General features: G+C 36.5%; 1 protein-coding gene across 8 annotated transcripts in view; it reads left to right on the top strand.

The window, feature by feature from the left end:
• The window catches only part of LOC127534434 (tumor necrosis factor receptor superfamily member 14-like), a 162,335-nt gene that overhangs the window by 107,020 nt on the left and 40,132 nt on the right, over positions 1-15,183 (top strand). For 3 of the 8 annotated variants that reach the window (XR_007942614.1, XR_007942615.1, XR_007942609.1), the window contains exons 4-6: positions 10,975-11,100; positions 11,467-11,622; positions 12,105-12,192. The exons of 1 other annotated variant lie outside the window; for it this stretch is intronic. Coding sequence is in view for 1 of the 7 variants with exons in the window: in XM_051949638.1 (XP_051805598.1) it covers positions 12,581-12,612; positions 12,699-12,759; positions 12,843-12,847 (98 nt within the window). In the remaining 6 variants the exon portion in view is untranslated. Of the gene's footprint in view, positions 1-10,974; positions 11,101-11,466; positions 11,623-12,104; positions 12,193-12,580; positions 12,613-12,698; positions 12,760-12,842; positions 12,864-15,183 lie in introns of those variants that run through there. 4 more of the 8 variants (XM_051949638.1, XR_007942605.1, XR_007942604.1 and 1 more) reach the window with 4 other exon arrangements.

The raw sequence follows: 15,183 nt of genomic DNA, 5'->3' as shown, positions 1-15,183 counted from the left end.
CTTACCTTTCCTCTGCTTTGGAAACATAAACTAACTCATCATGTCGTCTGCCCCCTGTGGGACCAAGAACAAAAGACTCTCATTATTGGCTATTACAGACCACAAACCACAGGATGATTCAATGTTGACTGAAACTGCATTCAGGTTATTTGGAAGTAGGTCAGACATAACATTTGAAACTGTCACCTCAGCGTTTGAGAACTTATACCGGACATTTTTCACATTTTAATAATCTTAAGTTACCCCTTCTGAACCTCAAGCAGTTTCTCAGATTTGTTTTTTTTGGTACTGTCACATTTTTAGTCATCCTGCGCACATTTTTCACTAAAATCTAAAGTCTTGTACCTCTATGGAAACAGAACAACCATGGCTAGATGGAGAGAGAACTCAGAAATGCCCCATGTGCAGTATGGCATTGGTATAAAAAAACAATTTCATAAAAAACAAACGTGCAACATCATCAACGTGTGCAACATTTTCTCAAATACCCACAGGTGCCACCAATACTGGCATAACATGAAGCCTGGAGTGGATGTTTTACGTTTTAACTTGTTTCCATACTTGTCTATCTGCTCTGTGTAAAAACAGTTCAGCTCAAAAATCCCAGAATTGTTGTCACTGAGTTACCAATGACTTCATGGTTGTTCTGAAGAACGTCAAATTTTTATTTTTGACAGAATGTGGTGAGTTCACACAGTTTTTATTTGACAAAAATTTCAAATAAGACATGTAGAATAAAGTGATTTTAAGCTTAGCATTGGTTATATATATTCTCAAAGTTTTTACAGTTTCTTAACATTGCAAGTGTGAGAAATCTGGGTAATTAAAAAAACAAACAAACATGACACATGCCTTTCAAACCTGACAGTCAGCAGGTGTTGGAGTGAAAAGGGTTTGTTAAAAATAATCTTCAGATTAATTAAAAAAGAAAAAAATCATTCATGCTACAGCGCTAATCTTAACTGTAAGGACTGAATACGACTGTAAAAGCATCGGTGCTGTCAGGAATCTGATGTGAATGAAGTCAACTTTGCTCACTTCAGATGCAGCTGTTATTTTCTTTGTGCAGAAAATGAAAAGTTAGTGGTGAGCCAGCTTTGTGATAGTTTGTCCAAGGAGATGACTGATAACCTCACCAGTTAGCATCACTGTTACAGGGTTTTATCTGAGTTTTATTGACTCCAATGTTCTGCTGTGTTGAACAGGTAAAGCTGTTCAAAGAGACACCAGAGTTGGTGCAGACCCTGTGAAACTGGGACTTTCACCAACTAACCAGTGGCCTGGAAAAGGTGCTTCCTCTGAACTTCATGTGACTCAGGTTCAGATAGATGTTTTGTCATTTTCCAATATTTAACAAAGAAGTCTCTGATTAAATGTAAAATAATGACAATAATATGTTATTTCTAGTCCACAGCTCTTTACTTCATGTTTGTGATGTTTTAAACTGATGTTTCTGCTAAAGTTTGTCAGTTGATAGAGGATGTAGTTTGGCACAGAAACATTCACACTGTGCACCTGGTCAGAGCCGAAAAGAACCATATAAAAAAAAAAATTCAGTTGTTTTCTGAGTGGGATGGAGGATGGATTGTTCGTGGTGAAGTTTTGTCTGTTTCTTTAAGGAAGCAGCAGAAATGACACAGTGACTGAAGAATGTCAGCCAGGATGTTTTTCACAGGATGGTGTAAACTGCTGAGCTCAGACAATGTAGGACATTTTTTTTCTTACTACAGAAATACTCTAAAAAGACGAGCTTTTGAAGAACAGTGTCTGATAATTTTGTCTTCAACACATCAAATCCTCACCATCCACTGAGGGCCTCGTAGTCCTTCAGATCACCAAACAAGACAAAATTAAGCAGTCAGCAGCTTCAGTTCACCTTTAAATGAATGAAGCTGAACGATTATAACATGTAAAAGAAGAAGAAAGTTGTAATATGTAGAGAATAAAATGTAAATGTTACAAGAATGTGGTCAAAATATTTTGAGATTTAACAGAATGAGAGCAGCTCGTCTGTGTTAAATGTGAACAAAACATACTGTTATTATAGATTGTAGGATACTGTCATTAAACCAGCCACATAAAAAATGTTTCAGTCTGTAACTTAACATGTTTTGAAGAAGGGTCTGGATAACATTTGAGCCAAAGCGATTATAACAGATTTTTCTGGCACTAAAGTTAGAAAGCTCAGTGGACTGAATCTAAAAACTGTCGGTGTCGTGTTCACGTCACATTCAGAGTTGACAGTCTGCAGCTGGATACTGGCACTACAAAGACTAATGTTTACAGTCCAAGCACCAGTATTTCAGATGTTAACTGTACTGTAAACACTTTATGACACAGACAACTGCTACTGCACTTTTTTTTTTTTTTAATTCAGCCTTTAAAAAACACAAAGTAGTTCCTGCATATGCAAAAATTTCAACACTTTTTTACTTGTAAAGTCTCATAACTTCATTCCTTGTTTGGCCTGTCAGCTGATTATTCCTCTGAATCTGTAAAACTTTTTTTAGAACTCAATAACTCTGGTCTCTGAGTGAGATGTGAAGAGAAGTCAAACTACAAAGCAGGGAAGGCTATAAAAAGAAACACTTCCAGCTTTAAAATTCCCCCTGATCTAAAATTTAACAGACGTGAGTTAATTGCATCGTTGACAGTCAGGACAAGGTCTGGAAGATTTTTAAAAAAAAACAGACAGAACTGCATGTCTGCTGATAGGAGTCAAAGCAAAACCGCCAAAGTATTGTAGTCAAGCAGCAGGAAGGTTTAGTTGGCACTCTAGTGGTGGTTTCACCTTTTTACTGTGCAGCTCTGATGCACAAACTGGATCATTGACACGTCATAATGTCAAAACCTTTAACTTCAACCACACGACAGACGTCTACACTTGAACACCCACGTAAAACAGTGGTTTTGGAAACATGTGACGTTGATAGATCAGATTTAGATTATATTTAGGTTGTGTGGAGAAAAACAGCAGTTGCAGCACGTGTGTGGAAAAAACATGCTTTGCAAGATGGGGGAGGAAACATTGTGCTTTTGGGTTTAGTGGTTTATATTTGTACTGTCAGGTGAAAGTTGTAGATCTAATCCAGGATACCCAATCTAATTTTAAAGTATAACCTGAAATCTTGAAATATAGTAACAAATATCACTGTTGGCTTATTTGCTTTTCTTAATAATAATAAAAAAAATAATAATAATAATACATTTTATTTGTATAGCGCTTTTCAAAACACTCAAAGACACTTTACATATAAAATCAGCAAACATTTAAAATAGAGGAGCATCACAAAACAAGTCATAAAATACATCATAAAAATAAGTTTGTATTATGTATTAAAAGCAGTTCTGAAGAGTGATTTGAAAGTGGTCAGGTCTGTGCAGTCGCGGATGTGTTGTGGCAGGGAGTTCCAGAGTGTGGGGCAGATATCAGGCTCTGTCCCCCTGGTTCTGTGCTTGAACTTTGAACTGGATGCATTGTGTGATAGGGAGACAGTGGAGGTTTAGTAGGTCAGGGATGATGTGTTCACAGGAGCGGAAGTGGGTGAGGAGGCAGGCAGCAGAGTCTTCTTTTTTATTTCTTTCTTAAGTCACATGACTGCTCTTGAAATAAATTGTGACTTACTTTCGTAAAATTAGGACTTTCACTTGTGAAACGATACCACTCTCTTCTCAAAATATCACCAATTTATTCTTGAAAATTACAGCCATTTTCATAACACTAGCACCAGCTTAACTTGCAAAATGTGATATCCTCTGTGGTCCTGTTACTTATTTTAAAACCTAGATTTATTCCCATGTACATTTATTTTGAATCATTTTTTCATCACTTGCTTTCTGTTTTCTACTCAAATGAGTTCCCAGTGGAAATATTGGAACAAAGAAGTATTTCACTTTTCTTCTGCACAGATGCTCTGAAATGAAAATAAAGTTCAACAAATGAAGCCTGAACAACGACGCTCTCTGTGGCAGTTTCAACCTCTTTTTTGTGATGCTTTTCTCACTAACATTTGTTGGGATACCGACAAGAAGTTAGTGCTTGTTCTGCATCACTGACTAATTTGCTTAAATATATTAAACACTGCATGACAGCAGTCTACTAAAGGCCAATCATATATAAATATCTCCCTTATTTTGAATACTGGGCAAGGACAGAGAATAATAACTGACAAAGGAAAACTTGTTCATTTGTTTAATGTATTTACTCGGTTTTATAGTTCAGTTACACACCTCTACAAATAGTCTTTTGTCTCTGCAGTGTGTTTTTTCTGTTGTTACAAGATGAAGGCTTTCCTGATTTTTTATCACTCTAAGACACTTTTAGCCATGTAATAAAGCATTGGGCATCAGTCAGAACTTACTCAAAACGACTTTAAAAAATCTGTGCTGAGTCAGTTTTAGTAAATATACACGATTCTGCCCTGACAAACCATAACATTTTTAGACAAGCTTCCAGCTCTGTAAAAATGAATTTATGCAATTTTGCATTTTTTGAGTATGTGTTTTGATTTTTGATTGCATCTTTTGATTTCATGAATGCAATGTTAATAATGTAAAAGGTCCCATATTCTTCCTGATACTGAGATCAGGACTTTCTGCAGATAGTTCTTTTTGTTTCTGGCTGCATGTCTGGGCCTGTCGTCCTGCTGTAGGATTAATTCAGGCTGATTAGACGCCTTCCTGGTGTGGCCTGATCCATTAATCTGCAAACCAGGCAACTCTGAGAACCCAAGCATGTCTCAACCGTTTTTGTAATCTTTGGCAGGTTTGACACAAAGACTGTACAGAAGATTGTAGCTACAGTGAAGGAAATATTGTATTTGAACCCTTACACATGTCAGGATTTTGGCCACACGATCAGTCTGTAATTTTAGTAGTAGGTTTATTTTAACTGTAAGAGACAGAATGTCCACAAGAAATCCAGAAAAACACATCATTAAACAGTTATAAGTTAATTTCCAGTTGATCAAGGAAGATAAGCTGAGATAAACATGATTTAGTACTTGGTGGACTAACCTTTGTTCACAACCACAGATGTTTGTTGTAGTCAGTCACCGGGTTTGCACACATCTCAGGAGGTATTTTAAACCTCTATTCTTTGTGAATTCTCTCCAGATACAGTTCCAGGACAAAGAGGGAGCTCGTGTGTAGGAGGAGCTGTGGAGGGGTTGGAGATTTCCACACTTCAGTTCAGCACTTTGTCCTGTCCGAACGTGTCGTGTTACTGTCATCATATTTTTATTATTTTACATCGAATGTAATGTTTGGGATAGACTCCAGTCCCCCACGACCCTAATGAGGATTGAGCGGTGTAGATAATGGATGGATGTCATATTTCCAATGGTCCTTGAACTACTCACAGCTCCGTGACGGAAATGTTTTGTCTCATCGACGGTAAGAGTCCTGAATTTATGTCTGAAACTACAATGTTATTTGTTAAAGTATCTATAATCAGTATATTGTATATTCTGTATATTGGTATAATGTTGGTAGAACTTCTCTGTTTCTGTTTGTGCCGAAAACTGCAGCAGAATGTGGTTTTATTTACTTCCTGTATTCAGACTTTTGTGCAGAAATTATTTCCTAATATGTAGCAGCTATTAACGTGTTTCTGTAGAAAAACTTCAGAAAACTGCAGCATGTTTTACTCTGTAATCTGCATAGTGGAGCTGATTTTAATACAGCAAAGAACCAAGAAAAGAATCTTTAAACAAAAATAAACAGTGAGTGATGGTACAGCCATGGCCATAAGTTTGGACACAAGTACCATGACGCTTGTGAATCTTAGAAAATACCACAAAATTGTCACTTACAATACAGTACACAACTCCTGAGAACTATATTAAGTTTCATATTTAAAAAAAACATCAAAAGAGTTTGGTGTCATTTTGTTATTCTTACCAAATTCGGTTGTGAAAGTACTGCATTTTTTTTGTTATTTTCTTCTAATACTATGTTTTGGGAACAAAGTTGTTCCAATTGTTGGAATTTATTGATAATATTATATCCCTTGTTGATTTGTTGACTAATTAAACTGGTGCTGTCAAAAAATATTAGTTATGTTCTGTAATAGACATCAAAACAGACATAGTAAGTCATGCTGTGTCCAAACTTATGGCCATGGCTAGACAAAGAAACCACACCCTGATCTGAGACTCAACTGTTTGGTTCCAGCTGAGATATCTGTTGTATTATTAAATACACACTGTACTGGTTTGATTAACCCCTTACATGTAAGATTAGTTTAGAACCTGAAGAACGCAGATTCAGTGAGAAATAGCTGCACAACTGTGAAAAAAACTGATCCAATAGCCTACCTCTTGTGCCTGTGACACCTATACATGTATTGTCACATTTATATAAGTATTTTAAAGTTGTTACTGCCATAGCCTTTCCACCTAATCAGGTACTCCAGCTGACCCTTTTTCCTTGAGAAAGGCCACATTTTAATGTGAAGTTGCCACAGTTTACCAGTCACTAAGGCAGAATTTCCTACTTTCACCACAAGGGGGAGTACTGAGTCGAGCACAGGTTGTGTTGAAGTGATAGACTGTATATTAAGTCATATAAAGTCAAATACAGTCTATGGTTATGGCAGCAATACTATGTGTCTGCAGACCTGGAGGCTGTGGCCTGCTGAGTAATCACACGTGGCGTCTCCTGTCTCCCAGGACACGTCTACTGTCGACATGTGACTCAGCTGAGGCCTGTAACTTGAAAACTGAACAACTTTATAGATCAGAGACATCAGAGAGAATTTATAATATTTCTGTGTCTCCATCAGCAGAACAGACTGAGGTCTAAAGAGAGTCCAGGACTGTTTCCAATACCTCTTGTGTCACAGAAATGAAGCAGAACAATCCTGAGATTATTCTAGTGACAGCAGGGATTCAGTGAATGTATCACACTGGTAACCTTGAACACTGGCAGCAGTTGTTTCAGAGTTTTCTAAATAATAGACTGTTATTGCTGTAAAACAGGTTTGTTCAGTTGAGGAGGAAGACTGGAAAGAAGTTCACATTCTGTTAAACTTTAATCAGATTAACTTCTCTTGTGACCTCTGATCCTAATGCAGTGTTTTAAAACCTGCCATCATAAGATCAGAAGTCTGAGCTGATAAAAACAGTTTGTGTCCAGAGATCAGTCTAATAATCACATGCTGCTCTGTGACCAGAAACATTCAGATTTATTCCTGAATCAGGCTCATCTGAACATTGATCAGTGTTAGAAAAGGAACTTTGAAAGGAAGCAAACAGATGAAGTTAAAATAAAGTGAACTTTGAGCAGCTCATCATGATTCAATGATCTGTTATTTCCTCACTAAAGAGAAGTGAACATTAAGCTGCTTCTAAACAGCTCTGCAGCTGCATGTTGACACTTTAAACTCTTTTCCTGCACAAATCTGATACTACGCAGCTTAAGAATGATTCTGTTCCCCACAGTAACCAGGTTTTACTGCTGGTTAGAAAAGTTTTGATCTCTTTTTTTTCTGCTTCCAGAAGTTTTCCTGCAGCTACAACTCAACAAATCCCAATTCTCAGTGCATGGTGTCTTCAGATCAAGAAAAACTACAACTTTCAGTCTCATAAAATGATTTGGAGAAGAAAACTTTTGACGCCTGCAACGTTTTTGGTAAAGCAAGTTTGTATTTGACAATCAGTCATTTATTCATCAGGTTTCATCTGATCTCCAACGTTTCTGTAAACTTACTTTATTTTCTGACTTTTCCTTTCTGACTCTGTCACTTTGATGCAGTAATTACATTTTCCACTTACATGAATCAAATCAGGAACTGAAGCTGCTGCTGTGTTCATCATGCGAGCTGGGAGGAGACAGTTTGGTGAAGGTGATGTTAGACTGAGGTCCAGAAATATCTCTGGCAGTGCAGTAAAGTAGGAGGACGTCTGACTTTAACCTGTTTGATCTTTGAGGTTCAGATAAGTTCAGTGTATTGTGAACTTTGTCATCACTCCACTCTAACAGAGTCGCACTGATTACTGTCACACAAATGTGACCTCAACAACGTTCATATGACTGAATGAATCAGACTGTGTGTGACTTGCTGCTGGTGTTTCTATAAGTCATCATTAAATGTGGTCTGAATGTGGTTTTCGTTTTGGTTCATGCTATATACTTTAGAGTAAATTCCTATAAACATTCTAGAAATAGTTCATGAATCTCAACAGTATTATTGCAAACAAATGTACGTATTGATTTATCCAGTTTCATTCTGTAACTCCTCCTATGAAGTATAACTTATGTGTGAGCAGTTGTTGCATGTTCAATACCTGCATAATTCAGCTGTAGTTAGAGATCATCATCACACGTCTTTATGGGTTTAACAGGACGACAGCAGTACAGATGTGTTGGAGAGACTCTATTTCTCACCTACAGATGCTTTTTTGACACTTCAAGCAGTTTATGTTTGTTCTATATTCTAGAGGGCTCAGTATCGTTGCAACACCTCAAAAACCACACTGGGGAAGTGAAGTGTCAGCTTGAACAAACTCTGCAATGTCCTATATATATATATAAATAATCTTTCTTTTAGTACACATGAATTTATACCTTTTTAAACAAACATGTATCTATAATGTGGTAGACTTGTTACACTGTGCATTTGCTGCTGGTTTATGCACGACTTACAACTTTGCTGAATAGCAGAGTAGAGCTGGTGCCAGACAGAGCAATTATTAAACTTAAAACTCGTAAAATGGAAAAGAAACATTTATTTATTTTCTGACTTTTGGGTTCATCCACTTGATTGAGTTGTTTTGTCTCTAATCGTGACAATAAACAGCAGTTTCTCAATAAAACAAAAAGCTCCAATTAGTGCTACGAGAAGAGCAATACTTGTTGTTTAATCAGCTCTATTAGTGGATTAATGATGATGTCAAGCTGCTGTGATTGAACCAAGGAGGAGTTTTCAGGGTCCAGACAGCTGAATCCACCAAACTGACTAAGACAACATGTATTCTAAATATCATTTGATTTCCCCTCAGTAAATCCACTATGTTGGCCTCGCTGTGTGTCTGTGTTGACATAAAGGATAACACCAGTGTTTCCTAACTTGTCCTCCATTGGATCATGTTCTTGGGTGTAAATGGGGGTGGAAATAAATGAACAGATAAAAGCCACACAGTTACAATCCAGTCTGGGACATTTTTAAACATTACTGGTTCACTGAGTGATTGTTTCTGCTGTTATCCTGCCATACTTTCATGTGCACTGATACCAGAACAACTTTCTGACACCATTACAGTCATTCTCTCTGCAAACATGACGGTCTCTGTATGGACAGAAGAGTTTTCATGTGTTTGTAGCACAACTAACCACAGTTTCAGTGTCCCACCCTGGAAGTAGTCTGTGAAAGCTTCACAAAGTCATTTTATTGTCCCAATTTTAAAAGGGTACAAACAGTTAGTTGATATTTTTCATGTTTTAGGGGGTATCATGATGCACTTTCTGGACTCTGGATGAATCCAACTCTTCTTCTGTGACACATTAGACACACATTTGACTGTAAAGGAAACCAAATCTGTAATGTTCTTGTAATCACAATCGGAGCCTGCCGATGGCAAAAACAAGCGTTTCAACTTTGACTCAAACATAATAACCCATGAGATTACATTGCAGCTGTTTGGCAGCTGTCGGACAAAATGTTCTTTCTTAATACTTGACCAATCCCAAACATTTTTTCCTCTAATCATTTTACACTTGAGAAAGCAGAGAAATGATGCCAAAGTTAAAAAATACTAGATTTATCCTTTAAATGTCGTTTAAGTCAGGCGGATATGTTGATCTCGAGGTATTGTCGAGGGAAAATTTGGCCAAAATTAAAATTAAATCCTCTCTCCTGCGTAAATCAGTTAAAGTGAGGAAAAATGGAAAAAGATTGTAACAAGTTGGCATTTCTGTCTGATAACAGGTAACTTCCTGTACCATCATCACCTCACCTCAGGTCTTCTTCTCTGTCTCATTTTTAACTGAGGCTTCTCTGACATAGAAAAACCTTTTCTTATCTCCACAGATCATTGTGATGAAAGTCTTCACTGGTCACACTCTAACATGTCATCCAGCAGCATATCCGATAGGGAATGAATGCTGTCCAATGTGTCCTGCAGGTAAGATCCAACTGGATGTTTTGGTCATCACATGTGACGTCCTGTCCTAGAACATGTGTCTGACAAATAAAAAAATGATTAAATAAAAGTAAACTATTTTTTTTATTAATATTTATTTTGTGAACTTTGCATTGTAAAAAACACACATTAAAATAGTCAAATGACAGTTAACAAAACAGTAAAATATATTAATTTAAATTAAGCGTAAAACCAATTCATTTGTAGACATTTTTATTATATATTTTGAAAAAAAACACTATTACAGTATTTTCCTTCAAATATTACAATCAAACATTTTCAAGAAATGTAATTAAAATCTGCAGTCAAACTTTTAATTTGACAGTTTTGACTTAAATTATCATTAAACATCTTTAAATAAGTGTCAGAGGCTCAAAACTGTCTTATTTTGAAAGACACAGAAAGTAAGCTGTTGAATTAAAACACTTTATTTCAGTTTATTCAGATTGAATGTATAATATCAATAAATGTATTCAACATAATAAAAACAAACTTTGTTTATTTTGAAAGCAGAATAACAGAGTTTAAATATGAAAGTACAGAAAATTATAAAACGAATAAAATTTAGCTTAAAATGATCAGGAAAAGCTTTAAATTGATAGAATGAGCATTAACCTTTATAGCAAGAGCTGCATTTAAGTTAATTAGAGATTATTATTGTCATTTAATAGCTGTTCTAAGAGAGTTATTTTCTGTAAAATTAAGATTTTTTTTACAGTGTAGCTTCATCTATTTGGGATAACAGTGTAACAGGCAACATGAACTGCATGAGAGTTTAGTTAAAAGGAAGCAGGACTGTGTTAAACTAACTTGTTCATTTTATTTTCACCAGGAAGTCGAGTTAAAACTGATTGTACAGAGTACAGATCGACATCATGTCTGTCCTGCCTCGATGGAACATATGTGGATAAACCCACTGAGCAGAAGAAGTGTTTTGACTGCACCAACTGTGATAAAGGTTAGTTGACATGTTAGAGATGTTCTGGTTTAAACTTGGCTGGTTACTGCTTGTTCCTCTGTTATTGCTCTATAATAACTGAGGCAGCTGCTGAATATTGATGTAACAGAGTCATCACAGAGACTCAGTTTGATGAGTTTATTACACATTATTGACCGAAATGACAGACTCTGTGCAGAAACAAAGTCATGAATCAGATTCAGTATTTCTATGAAACAATGATGAGATGCTGTGTTAATTGCTGTAAGGACAGAACAAACTCCCAAAAATCCAATGTTCACTTGTTTATATGTAAAGTCACTTTAAATCAAATCCAAATGATCTATTTTCTCAAGTTCTCTGTGCATCTTCAATCTTTCCTGACAGGTTTGGGTCTGAAGGTAAAGACATCATGTACAACAACATCAGATGCAGTTTGTGAACCACTGGAGGGATTCTACTGCACTGACCAAATAGGGAACAACTGTGTAGAAGCACAGAAACACAGAATCTGTCAGTCAGGACAATACATCAACCAAGCAGGTTGGTATTTTTGGTAAAGTTTTAAATGAGAACAACAAAAGTCTGACCTTATTATAGTTTCATTAAGTTGTGATTTGAGTAAAGAAGCACCAGAATTAGACAGAAGGAAGATAAAATAATCCTCTGATCTGACCAACAGCTGGTAAAACTACATCATCTACACACCTGATCTTTTCTTTCTCTTTTTGTCTTGAACCAGCCTCAACCATGTCTTCACATTAACCACAAAACACAGTTTTACCAAAGATTCTTTGTGGTTCTTGCAGCTAAAACTAGACTTTATTAATGAATGTTTGCTGATTTGTCCTTTAATATTTTCTTCTGCTGGTTCCAGTCTGATCTTCTCCTCAGCAGAATGATTAACTGATTAAATCTGTTGGATTGTTGTTCTGTCTGCTCATCATTCATCATGTAACACTTTGAGTCCTTCATAATGTGATTCTGAAGTGGTTTCTACAGATCTATGATTCATGTTTGTGCAGGAACAGCCTTCACAGACACTGTGTGCTCTGACTGCAGCAATGGAACATTTTCAAATGGAACATTTACATCTTGTCAGTCACATACTCAGTAAGTGAAGCTTTAAATCACACATGGAGACTCCTGACTTTTAACAACAGCAGAGAATCTGTTGGATCTGAACATGGTCCTGTAAAAATGTCCTTCTGTCTTTACAGATGTGAATCAGACCTTGAACTGATAAAACCAGGAACTTCTTCTACTGATGCTGAATGTGGAGAAAAAAGTTCAAATGTCGCAGTACCTGCCACCATCACCTGTGTTTTACTTTTTTTAGTAATAACTGCTGGATTAGGTTTCTTTTACATAAAGAAGAAAATGTTTTTCAGACAAGGTAAGGATGAAAGAACAATAAAAATGTTAACATGGTTTTGCTGGATGAGAATATTTCTGCCAAGTCATGACTCTGCTGATTAAGATGTTTTTCTTGGTTTCATAGAAAAAAACACAAATCCAGTCATTCCCAGCCAGGTAAGTTTGTTCCTGTCTTGTGTGTTCACTACTGACAGCACTTGGTTTGTCAATGAAATTGAATCATGTCCTTAATGTTTTTTCAGCCTTCGTTAGAAAATGGAGAACTATCACCGTCAGAGATGGTTCCTATGAGAATATCACCAGGTAGGACAGCAGTGTGTTGTTCTCTGAAATATTTATGAGGTCAATGAAGTTTCTGCTCTAAATGACAGTTTTTCTCTCCTCAGACTAAAACCATCTGCAGGACAACAAGTAGGACTCAGTGTCCTGCAGAGTAAATGTGCTTCAGAGTCCAGTTTAAATCCATCTGGATGCTGACACATCGTCTTTGCAGTTTACTGAAGTAAAACAACAGTGAGCTGAGTTTCCTGCTTCCTGCTGGATCTTTGTCTGACTACAGAAAAGTTTCTCTGGAAAAGAACAGATGGAAAATAAATTTATCGACTCACTGACTCCATTGATCTTCTGCTCACAGTTGCAGCAACTTCAGACTGAAGCTGGACTCTAAATGAGGACAAACTGCTGGAACAGAAGATAATGGGTCCTTTTCTGCAGCAGGATGGACTAATGGCTGCCATGAGGTGGAAGATTTTCTGAACAACTGACTGTTTTATGAAACTGCACAGGTTGTAAATTTAAACCAGTTTGTGGTCAACAGCACTGCAGTTGCAATCTTTTTTTTTTCATGTTTTTTCAGTTTCTGTTCCTCAGTTTCATGCTGTCAGTTTCTCTTTCCAATTGAGTATACATTCAGTTTGCTTTTTTCTGTAAATATTGTACAGATTTCCATCTGCAGATGGAAATTAGCTTAAAGCTAACTGTGGTGCAATGCATCAAATGGAAACATTTATGTTTAATATTGTATATGGTCCCTTTTTAAAAAAGATTTATATGAGCCAATCTGCTTTTGTACACTTTTTATTTATTTATTTTTTTACAAATATTTCAGGCAGAAACATTTTGAGTCAGAGGCCACAGAGTCAGAACAAATGATGAAGCTGAAATGTGTCTTGATATTTTCAGATTTGATGTTGACACTGTCCCTAAAGGATAATTCTAGTTTATTTCCACCTGTTGTGTTTCCCATTAATGTTCCTATTGTGGCTCTATGAATCATACTAACTCTGTTCTCTCCACCTCCAATGTAGCAGGAAAACGAGGATTCACACAAAACCTGGTTTTTATATGAATCATTTTATGTTTAATTTCATTTTATTTTTTGTCAGATTAAAATGAAACATAAATTTGCTGCTTGGAGCTACATTTTTAAAACTCCAGTAAGGATCTCCTCCTCCTTGGATTCTTGCATTTTCATCCATGAATGTCAGTTTGTTTACATATGTGAGGATGATCTTCTGGAAGTTCTGCAGCTAAATGCAGTGATGGATCAACTGTGGACCATTATGAGGAAAGTCATGGATCATTTTAGTTTATTGCAAGAGGAGTTCACAAATAAGACACTAAAGCAAAATTGAAGACGCCACTTAAAGGATGGAGGCAGAAAGATGTCAGGAAACTGGTGTTGTCCTGCATTTACGCCAGATTTGGAAAATCTCTATATGACAGCTGGTAGCCTAGTATTAGTTAATAACCTTTTCTCTAATCATCCAGACAGTCACCATTTTTCAGTGTAATATTCAGAGTTTGCTGGTTCATGCTCACATTCCTTTTACTTTATCTGTAAAACTAGAAAACTACAAGTTAGAGAGTGGATCTTCAACCTGTGTGTGTCCTTCAGCTGAGTCTCTTATCTATCATGCCACATCTGTACATGTGAAAGTGAAAGCAGTCTGTATAGGATCTTTATTTTTAGCTTTAATATACTTTTGCATTTCTTGCCTCATTTGTTTCCAGCTGCTCTAATATGTAAATATCTCCTGTAATATCTGACATTCACAGTGAACTTCACAGCTCAGATGCAGCTTCAAATAAAAGTAGAAACATGAGTGAAACGCTTTATTTGGTTTGGAGCCTCTGCAGTCAGTGTAGCTTTAACAGTATTCAGCCCACATTCAGACAGACCGTGGGAGGTTTACATTCCTGTGATTCTCAGTTCTGCTGCAGTGAGCTTTGTGCTGTGGTTTTTACTTACTAGTATGATTGTTGTTTTTTCTGTTGTTGCTTTCGTTTTAGTGTCACAGGCGGCTGAAGGCCTAAAATGGAACTTGAACCTTGTGAGTCACACCTATGCTAACTCGACCAGAGGAAACCAACAGTGATGAGGGCTCCTCCCTAACATGCTCTAATATTTGGATCACATTGCAGGCGGTGGTTGTTTTTACTAAAACTGGAACATCCAGTTCTACTCACTGCACCAACAATTAGAATAAGACGGAAAGCAACCTAAAGCTTCTGCAGCATCATTGTCATGGTTACAGCCAGTCAGAGTTTTAATTTTATTTCTTGCTTTGCTGCTCTGGTTTAGTTGGTTCATTTGTTTTTGTAACTATTTTACTAACTTTGCCTTTTATATTGTTAATGTTGACCAATTTTTGCATTTGTTTGTCTGCATCTTGTATGTAAAAAAAAGGCCTAATAAACATTTAAAATAATATTTATTCAATTATA

This window comes from Acanthochromis polyacanthus, chromosome 6, assembly GCF_021347895.1.
Source record: "Acanthochromis polyacanthus isolate Apoly-LR-REF ecotype Palm Island chromosome 6, KAUST_Apoly_ChrSc, whole genome shotgun sequence".
In the NCBI taxonomy this organism is placed as follows: domain Eukaryota; kingdom Metazoa; phylum Chordata; class Actinopteri; family Pomacentridae; genus Acanthochromis; species Acanthochromis polyacanthus.
This window is presented reverse-complemented; position numbering and strand designations above follow the sequence as displayed.